Source organism: Hemiscyllium ocellatum, chromosome 9 (genome assembly GCF_020745735.1).
Source record: "Hemiscyllium ocellatum isolate sHemOce1 chromosome 9, sHemOce1.pat.X.cur, whole genome shotgun sequence".
In the NCBI taxonomy this organism is placed as follows: domain Eukaryota; kingdom Metazoa; phylum Chordata; class Chondrichthyes; order Orectolobiformes; family Hemiscylliidae; genus Hemiscyllium; species Hemiscyllium ocellatum.
Window position 1 is genome coordinate 95,146,002 of NC_083409.1, and position 10,870 is coordinate 95,156,871.

A 10,870-nucleotide genomic window follows, 5' to 3' on the forward strand; every position below is an offset into this window, starting at 1 on the left:
AGATGTTTCATCACCATACTAGGTAACATCATCAGTGTGTCTCCGGATGAAGCACTGGTGATATGGCCTGTTTTTTATTTGTGTGTTTAGGTTTCCTTGGGTTGGTGATGCCATTTTCTGTGGTGATGTCATTTCCTGTTCTTTTTCTCAGGGGGTGGAAAATGGGATCCAAGTCATTGTGTTTGTTGATAGAGTTCCAGTTGGAATGGTAGGCTTCTAGGAATTCTTGCATGAGTCTCTGTTTGGTGGCCAGGTTTCTGCCTGTTTGTCCAATGTAGTGTTTGGTACAGTTCTTACAGGTATTTTGTAAATGACATTAGTTTTGCTTGTTGTCTATATTGGGTCTTTCAAGTTAATTAGCTGCTGTTTTAGTGTGTTGGTAGGTTTGTGGGCTACCATGATGCCAAGAGGTCTGAGTAGTCTGGCAGTCATTTCTGAGATGTCTTTAGTGTAGGAGAGGGTGGCTAGGGTTTCTGGACGTGTTTTGTCTGCTGGTTGGGGTTTATTGCGGAGATATCGGCAGACTGAGTTCATTGGTACCCATTCTTTTTGACTACACTGTATAGGTGTTTTTCCTCTGCTCTGCGTAGTTCCTACGTAAGAATCAAGCATTATAGGAAAAAAGCAGGAAAGTGAGTTGAGGATTATCAGATCTGCCAAAATCTCAATGAATGGCAAAGCAGATTCAATGGGGTGAATGTTCTAATTCTTCTCCTATGTCTTTGTGGACTATTATTTATTTTTGTTAAAGATATAACATCTTAATGACTAATTAACCAACATCATGTTACGATTGTGTAAATAAATCAGAGAATGCAAAATGGCATATTCATTTAATCACATTGGTTTTGTACCATTGCTTTCAAGCATGGTACATTATTTGCTATGTAAAATATTTGTTCTGACTTTTTAAAACATGATTCTGGGCAAAAGTTGACTTCAGAAAGAAGAAATGTTCCATCATGACAAACTACCCAGTGCTTACAAAATTATGTAACATTTGGAACAGTGTGTCACTAAATTCCAAATTTCAAGTGTTCCATTAAACTAAACACACTATAGTCAAACAATTTCTTTTTGATCTTTGGCAAAAGGATTGTAGAATTCTTACAGTGCAGAAAGAGGCCATTCGACCCACTGAGTCTGGAGCGACAGTCGAAACAGCATCCCTGCCAGACCCATATCCCCACCCCTGTAACCCCATATTTCTTTTGGCTAATCCACCTAGCCTGCACTTTATTCCATAAATGCAAATATCTTGATAAATCACAGGAGAGTGTTAACTTTGCATCTACAGCATTTTATCCTTTTTTCCCCCTCCTATTGCATTGATTACAAGAACCATAAAGTGTATGGCTGTCATACTTCCTGTAATTAGCACAGAATAGACAGAAGTGCAGCATATGTTACAGGTGTGTCAACCTTTATCCATTCAAAGTGAATTTACACTGAAGGGTGAAGTTTTGTTAGTTTTCATTTCCCATTCTTACATGAACAGTGCGTAAAAGTTAAAAGTGAACTTTTCCCCAAACCAAAATTTGCTAAACAATGAAAACACAATGAAACCACTGTATTATGTTATATAGGTAATCAGTAAACAGCATTTCACTGTTCCTGATCCCTTTAACTGTCCTTTCGTAAATGTTTGTGGAGATTTTGTAAAGTCATACCAACGGTCACTGGCAGATCATAACACTAGCTTTCTATTGGAGTATGATCAATTATGTAAACACAGACTTTGGCAGACATAAAACAACATGGCACTTAACCGTTGACCTATAATTGATGGATGTTACAATTATGGTGATGCATTCAGAAACTAAAAGTAGCTAAAACAATTCAAAAGGAACAAAAAGGAGGGTAGGGTCAATGAGGACTAATAATAATCTTGTGAAGGCAAAGGACATTGTTGGAACGTTTGTTGAATCTGTCCACAAAAATATGCTGCCCGTGTGATCTGGGGAAACTGAAACAACTGTGGTTCTCGCTGAAGTTTTTCAATCTTTCTTGGAAATGGGAATGGTGCCAGAGGATCAAAGTTTGAAAATGGTACATGCTTTGTCATAAAAGGACAGAAACAGTACTGGGTCAAACAGCCTAATGTTGAAAGCAGAGAAGCTTCAAGCGTTTTGATTATGAAACAGAGAGGGCTAATGATGGGAAATAAGTTAAAATTACATAAGTGGATTTCCTAAAGCATTTGATGAAGAATCACATCACAGGCTTATTAGTAAAATTGAAGACATGGGATTATTTGGATGATGTTTGTTACAGAAATCAGAGAGTAGTTTCATTCAGATGGAGGTTTGCAGTGATGTGACTCAGTGGTCTTATGCCCATAAAGATGGCATAATTTCAAAATCTGCATTGACACAAAATGTGGAAGTGTAATAATTAGTGACGACAATAGAAGGAAACTTGAAAGCTGCATAAAAATTGTTGGAAAATTGGATTACACAAGGTGTAAAAGGATGCATTTTTTTTATTGTGCAAAGAACAAGGATAACCAAATGGTAAAATTTTAAGTGGCTATTGAAACAGACAGATGTGAGGATTCACATAAAAACATTTAATATGTCTACAGACAAGTTGAGAAAATTGTTACAAAAACATATTCAGGATGACTGACTTTATAAATGGTGACATTATAGAAGCAAGGAAGTTTGTGCTAAACCTTTGAAAATCATTGGTTCAGGCTCAGCTGGGATCCTATTTTTAATTCCGCATTCCGCATAATAGTAATAATGATAAGGTTGTGGAGAACATGAAACAGGAGATTTACTACAGTGGTATCTGGGATGAGGTACTTCAATTTTAGGAGAGACTAAAGATGGTAGAATTGCTCATCTCAGAGGAGACAAGGTTAAGAGGAGTTTTCATAGATGAGGTAAAAAAAGGGAATTGGATAGAATAAATCAAGAGAGATTCAGTATGTTCACTGGCAGGAGAGTCAGTAATCGGAAGGTACAAATTTAAATTTAAAAAAAACCTGAAAGTGTACTTGAAGCCAATTCAAGAGGAATTAACAAAAGGTCACTGGATATATATTTAAGAATGGAAAAAAAATTCAGTGGGGAAAGAACAGGATTCTTCTAATCGATCAGCACAGGCAGATGGACTACTGTTTTCATCCTGTACAACTGTGAAATCCCATTTTTTTCTGTTGTCTAAATAAAGTTCAGAGAAATCTTTAAAGATGTATAATTCTGCATTGGTACATTTATACTAATGCTACTTCTGACTTTTGAAAATTTCTATTGCCACAGGAAATTCCAATTCATGCAGCCTTGCTGCAATACAAATGAAGAGGCATTGGAGCACAAAACTTGTCAGTAAGGTGAAATGTGATGCTAAAGTCGGATAGATGTGGGACTACATGTGGGAGATAGAATATGAAAAAATTATTGGTTAAGGGGCTGGGGTCGCTTAGCTCAATTGACTAAACAACTAGCAAATGGATCAGATAAATGCCAACAACAGGAAGTTTTATCCCATTCTGGCTGAGGTGGACGAGGGATCTGGCTTTGCGGTCTGTTCATAATGAAAAACAATGACTGCACCTTGCCATCCTTAACCGATTATGTGCCAAGGGCCTGCTTCAGGCAGAAACTTGAGGAGGAGGTTTGGAACATGGCACATTGGCCATTCTGAAATATCAATTCAAAATATTACCATTTTAAATGAGATTTTAGACATCAGTGTGGGTGGCTTAGGAGCTGATGATGAAAGTACACTTGGCGATAGGTAAAATTGAAATAAGGGTTGAAATTATTTTCACCTCAAACATTTAATTCGATACAAGCTTATACTCACAATCCTTCCAGTTACTAATATACTTCCAGCCTCCAAAACACCTGACTATATGAAATGATAACTTGCTAAAATATTCATATATACTACCGTTTTAGAAAATCTGGATTCAAGTCCTACCTCAGGTTATGACGGGCAGGAAGATATCATAGTATGTCCAAACAGGTTTTTTTTTAATATCAAAATGTTTACACAGCAGGAATCTCCGAAAAAAGGCCATAATACAAAGGTTAAGCTGTCTTACAAGCCCCAGAAGGACACTACAGCACAACTAATACTTGTAAAGTCATACAGCACGACCAGGTTTCCTAAACTGAACTAGTCCCATTTGCCTGCACTTGGCTCATATCCCTCTAAACCTTTCCTATTCATGTATCTGTCCAAAGATCTTTCCAATATTCTCATTATACTTACCTCTACCACAGGACCTGACCAAGTGCTTACCAGAACTGGCAGGAAAGTCAGTAACTGGATAGTACAAATTTAAAATAGTTGGCAAAAGCCCCAGAGCAAAGCTGAAGTGTTTCTTTTTATTCATTGCCTAAATAAATATTAAAACTTTTTTAAGTGTCTTCAGCTGACACTCCCATCTTGAGGTGACCTTTCTCCTACCTACATTGGAGGTACCAGAATTTGCCAATATCTGTGCTGGAGGGCCTCCTGTTGATCCTAAAGCTTAGAGGTGCCTGCCATCTTAAATGTCCAGTGAGCATGCAACAACAAAAATAGAAGTTACTGGAGCAACTTAGTAGGTCTGGCAGATTCTGTAGAGAGAAAACAGTGGATGTTTCACATCAATATTTCTGTTTTTGTTTCAGATGCCTAGCATCCGCAGTTCTTGATTTTATTTCAACGAACATGCACCCTTGGCCAGCTAATCAAAAATTAGATCATGTTTCAAACATCACAATGCTGAATCAGGGCCTGGAAGTTCATTCAACATTGGGTCCTGAACTCAGAACAAGTATTCAATCAATAATCACAAGGGAAAATGGTGGTGTAATGACAATGTCACTCGACTAGAACCCACACAGATGCTCAAACTTAGCAATAAAAGCTAATTTCACAACTCCACTGTTGCAAAAACTCATCTGGTTCATTGGATGTGCTGTTGGGAAGAAAATCTGCTGTCGTTATTTTGGCCTCCAAGACATACCAGACCACCAATAATGTGGTTGACTCAACTTTTGCGATGCTCCAGTGAGCCACAAAAATCAAGGGCAATTAGGGATGGGCAATAAATGTTGTTCATATTAGCAATACCACAGGCCATGAAATAAAGTAAACAATCACAGCGAAGTAATCAAGCAATAACCAAATGTGAAGAGTTGCAACATTGCTCTCTAAACTCTATGAATTAACAACAAAGCTTAGTTGCCCCTCTAAATTGCCAACAAGATTTAAGTTTTAAAAAGCATTAAATTTTCATCAATCGCGAACAAAGATTGTAAATGAGTTTTCTCAATTCTTGGTAAAATCCTCAGGGAAAATTAATTAAAATGGTGTTTTAAAAAGGTTGATTCTAACAGTAGTTTCAGCATCAAAGCAGTTTACCCCCCCAATGTAGTAAAACAAATCGCACAACGAACATAACAACATTATAGCGGATGGTGGGGCCAACCTTTTCCTTCATTCAATGTACTGTCATGTTCGTCAGCTTTTGTCACTCCATTCTTTTCAGATTGAAGTGGCTAGGCCATTTTTAAATCCTCGGCCTCGAGCAACACACAACACACACTATCGTGAACCCAGCTTTCAAATAGTCAGAGTGATCCTATACCTGTGTGACGTGCCTCTGCCCCGTCTTCTACTCAACGCAAAGAGTACAAAAACAGCTGCCGCTCCGAACGCAGAGTGTTTGGGAGTCAGTAATTTGCTGAGGACCGCCATTGCGGGAATAGTAGCGGCAACAGAGAGAAACCGGTCTAGCAGCGCAAGCGCTGCCGGGACGGACGTCACTTTAACTGTCAATCAACATCTACCAGGCAGCCGGGGGCATGGTCAACGCTGCAGGGACTGTCACCTGGATGCAAGGTCACCTAGGTAACTTGTACCTGTCCATGGATTATTCTTCTAATAAAAACCTTTGCATTCTTAAATCTGATGCAGTTTCCACTTTACATATGCATTAAACGCCCGAGTTCGTATTCTCAAGCAGATTTGTTAACTTTGCTGAAAGATTTATTGTGTGCTCAAGATTTTTTTTTCAGGTGGACCCTGCCTTCCGAACGTGATGGTGCATTCAAGCCCGTAATTTGGTGTAATGATGAAGCTACCGCGCGCCAGATAAACAGGAGGCTGGAGGAACACAGCAAGCCAGGCAGCATCAGGAGGTGGAGAAGTTAGTCTTTCTGGTATAACTGTTCTTCAGGATCTCTGCACAAGTTTGGGAAAGAGAGTCTTCAGCTGGGAGAGGGAATTGAGGTGCCGGTGCATTGTAGAGAGGGTTGACTGGAGAATCCGCAGAGAGAATTGTTTGTGAAGGGATTGAGGGAATTGTAAGAATGGAGCATGGAAGGTGGGTCCAAATTTGGGGGGTTTAAAATGAACCTGTAGGCCTTGAGGGATGAGATGGTTGTGAAAACAGGAGCTGAGGAAGGTCACAAGGCTGTTGTAGTGGGTTTGTTTCAGTGTGGTCGAAGGACTGAAGAGGTCACAGAAGAGTGATAGTGAGAAAGGAATTCACAGAGTTCATCTCTGAGTGAGGCAAAGCATTTCTTCAAAGTGGGCATCCTTTGAAGTGGTATAAACTTGTTTGAGACAAAAAAAACTGCATATATGGTGGAATCTAAAGTAGACAAACAGGAGCCGAGAAGAACACAGCAAGCCAGGCAGATCAGGAGATGAAGAAGTCAACATTTCAGATATAACCCTTCTTCAGGACTGTGCTAACCACACAGCCCATCAGGTGAGCTGAAATGTCCAGTTTTCTCCAATTCATGTACAAAGATTATGACGCTGTCACATCAGCTGTGATGGATAGTAAATGTCGTCAGAATGCCCAACTCAAGATTGCCCACACAGAGGCTTTACTCAGAGCAAAGGAAACAGTGAACTGGACTGCTAGATTAGAAGGAATGACAGTGAAGCAAGCAATGGCAAACTTTTAAGGAAATAATTCATGACTCTAAACAAAAAATACACCCAGGTAAGCAGAACAATTTTTCTCCCCAGCAGAAATTGACTGACCAAAACAGAGATTAAATCTCAGAGGAAGTGCATCCACCCTAAATTCCAGAAGCAAATCCTTCTACTCTTTAATCCCAGCTGAAATGTTCTTTATGTGTCTTCATTTTCACCTCTCAAGAAAAAAAATTCAAACCTTTTTAAACACATAATCAGGTTTTCCAATTCCAAAGGATTAGATCAGGATGGCTTTTTTAAATCAAGTACAGGGTGATGGATTTTGTCAGTTTATATAAGCAATCCATCAGCTGTAAACCTTGCTACCCCCAGATGTGTCAGTGTAGAGTTTTGTATTCTTAAGTGAAAATAATTTGCCAACTTATTTTATAACATGTAATTAAAATCAATGCAAAAGAGTCTGATGCTGGAAATGCACAACCAGTCAGGCAGCATCCAAGGAGCAGGAGAATCGACGTTTCGGGCATAAGCCCTTCATAGGAATGAGGCTCATTCCTGATGAAGGGCTTATGCCCAAAATGTCAATTCTCCTGCTCCTTGGATGCTGCCTGACCAGCAGTGTTTTTCCAGCATCACATTCTTCGACTCTGATCTTCAGCATCTGCAGTCCTCACTTTCTCCAATTAAAATGTATGCACCTGAAATGAGGTGAGTTCCATAAAGAGTGAATGATGAATTTCACTCGCTCATCGTTCAGTCAGAGAAGATAAAACTGTGCTATGTGAAGGCATTACACAATTGCAAATTTCTTTGAACCCTATCACTCAAAAGAAGATATGTGGCTCAGTGGAAATGGCACTGGAATGATTATCCAAAAGCCAGATTATTGCTCTGGGGACATGGTTTCAAATCCCACTATAGCATCTGGTGGAATTTAAATTCAATGAATGTGTAGAGGATTAAAAACTAGTTGAATGGTAACCATTATCAACTGTCACTTTAAAATAAATTTTACATATTAATATCATTTGAAAAAGGGAAGCCACTGTACTTGCCTTCACAGGATTCCAGATCCACAGCAACATGATTGTTTCCACAATGATCGCTGAAATAGCCTGGCAAGACAGTCAGTTGTAACAAGTTTATAAAAAGGAATTAAACTGGATTGACACCTCAGCATTGATCTAGTCATCGGCAAAAACCATGACAAACCTAGCTCTGTCGACCGTCTTGCGAACATTTATGGGGTTCTGCCAAAATTTGGAGAGCCATCTCACAAACTAGTCAAGCAACAGCCTGATGCAGTTATCCTCAAAGCAAAAACTTTAAATAGACAATCTCCTAGCTATCATCAATCCTAGCTATTTCCTGTCCTACCATCAAGACAGGCACATGAAGGAAGGGTTTAGTAGGAGACAGTTGGCAGATAGAGATATCCTGGGAGACTTTAACATTGAGTCTGAATCTCATGGTATCAGGTCAAACATGGGCAAGGAAACCTCCTATGATTACCACCTAACAACCTTCTTCTCCCTCAAGTGATGAATCAGTACTCCTTATTATCGAACACCATTTGGCAAGGACACAGTATCTAGTTTGGGTTGAGGGGCTCAACGTCCATCACCAAGATATCATTAGGAGTGGCTCAGTGACGGGATCCAAGATGGCAGCGATCTAGGAAGATCGCATTTCAGAGCTCCACACCACATTGCAAGCAGGACAAAATCCTAGCCTGCCCTCCCAGACCACCGCAATATCCTGGGATTCTGGAAAGGTCATAGTGTCCCAGGAAATTGTTTAAAAATAATTTAGCTCGGTTTGTACCATCCAGGGATGCCAAAGATGGGAAGACAAGCATCCGAGGCCAGGCCCGCAGCCCAACTTACAGGATCCTCGGACTCAATTACTTACCAGGCCGTCGTGAAGGACCCCGTGAAATGTTGCGAGTTGTTGGGGAAGTAGATAATGGAGAACCTGGCCCTGATCTGTATTATGATGAAGAAGCATGCACAGCAGCTGGGAGACCTGGAGAAAATGACAGATGAGGTAGAACACAGAGATGCAATGGTGGAAGCTGATGCCAGTTCCTCCAAGGATAGGATGCAGGCCCTGGAGAAGCAGGTCCGCAATTTACTTGACCAAGTTGATGACTTCAAGAACCAGGGAAGGAGAAAAAATGTTTGAATTGTCGGTTTTGCCAGAGGATAAGGAAAGTGAGCAGCCAGCGGAATTTATTGAGGACTGGTTGTTGAAATTCATTAACTTGCTGGCTGGAATGAGAGGCTTGAAGATTGAGAGGACTCACCAGATCATGGCATGGAAGTCAGGTCTAGACCAACGTCCTTGTCCTATCATGTTCTTCCAGGACTTCTCAGCAGCGGTGATCCAGAAAAGAAAATCCTATGACGGCATCAAGAGAAGACTGAGGGAACTTGGGATCCGGTACTCTCTGAGCTATCTGGCGATGCATCGGTACACCTTAGATGGATCTGTACATCTCTTTGACATATCGGAAAATTCAAGAGACTTTGTAGACAGATTAACTTAATCTGAACAATTTAGTGTGTATAAATAGTAGTGTTCTTTGGGTATGTATCTGCTTTTCTTTAAATAAAAAGAGGAAAGTCCGGTCAAGGCTTTCTTTTCCGATCCTTTTTATCTGGTCTAAACGACGTTTGGTGGCAGTTGAGAAGTGTACTTTGTTTCATAGTTAAGTTATATCAAAGGATGGGTCGGGTACTTATCCTTTTTCTTAACAAAATTTATTTATTCACATTGTTATTTCATGGTGTATTTTCTTTATTTTCTGCTTGTGTTTGCGGTACGGCTCAGGCTAGGAGGAGGGAAAATGGTTGGGATGGCTAGATGCCTACGTACTGGCAGTTCATGCCTGGTTCAGGCATTTAAATGCCCTGGCTGCAGTATTGGCAGTGGGATGGGAAGTTGGGTTTTGGGATGAGTAGTTGCCCCCTTTGGGCAGGAGTGAGTTTCTCTATTCAGCATCATTGGTGCTTTGTATAGAGTCATAGAGATGTACAGCATATCTGTCCAGGCCAACCAGATATCCCACCCTAATCTAGTCCCACCTACCAGCAACAGGCCCATATCCCTCTAAACCCTTCCTATTCATATACCCATCCAAATGCCACTTAAATGTTGCAATTGTACCAGCCTCAATCACTTCCTCTGGCATCTCATTCCATACACATACCATCCTCTGTGTGAAAAAGGTGCCCCTTAGGCCTCTTTTATATCTTTCCCCTCTCACCGTAAACCTATGCCCCTCAAGTTCTGGACTCCCTGACCCCAGGGAAAATACTTTGTCTATTTATCCTATCCATGCCCCTCATAATTTTATAAACATCTGTAATGTCACCCCTCAGCCTCCGACACTCCAGGGAAAACAGCCCCAGCCTATTCAACCTATAGCTCAAATCCTCTAACTCTGTCATCATCCTTGTAAATCTTTTCAGAACCCGTTCAAGTTTCACAATATCTTTCCGATAGGAAGGAGACCAAAATTGCATGCAATATTCCAACAGTGGCCTAACCAATGTCCTGTACAGCCGCAACATGACCTCCCAACTCCTGTACTCAATACTCTGACCAATAAAGGAAAGCATACCAAACACCTTCTTCGCTATCCTGTCTACCTGCAACTCCACTTTCAAGGAGCTACGAACCTGCACTCCAAGGTCTCTTTGTTCAGCAACACTCCCTAGGACCTTACCATTAAGAGTATAAGTCCTGCTAAGATTTGCTTTCCCAAATGCAGCACCTTGTATTTATCTGATTTAAACTCCATCTGCCACTTCTCAGCTCATTGGCCCATCTGATCAAAATCCTGTTGTAATCTGAGGTAAGGTTCTTCGTTATCCACTACACCTCCAATTTTGGTGTCATCTGCAAACTTACTAACCATACCTCTTATGCTCACATCCAAATCATTTATATAAATGACAAAAACTGGAGGACC

The 10,870-nt window shown here is 40.4% G+C and overlaps 1 protein-coding gene across 2 annotated transcripts in view; it reads right to left on the reverse strand.

The window, feature by feature from the left end:
- The window catches only part of abcd3a (ATP-binding cassette, sub-family D (ALD), member 3a), a 110,338-nt gene extending 104,613 nt beyond the window's left edge, over positions 1–5,725 (reverse strand). Inside the window, exon 1 of one of the 2 annotated variants that reach the window (XM_060830574.1) lies at positions 5,591–5,725. In XM_060830574.1, the coding sequence (XP_060686557.1) occupies positions 5,591–5,700 (110 nt within the window). In that variant the 5' untranslated portion in view covers positions 5,701–5,725. Of the gene's footprint in view, positions 1–4,422; positions 4,563–5,590 lie in introns of those variants that run through there. The other variant, XM_060830575.1, reaches the window with a different exon arrangement.
- Positions 5,726–10,870: the final 5,145 nt, after the last annotated feature.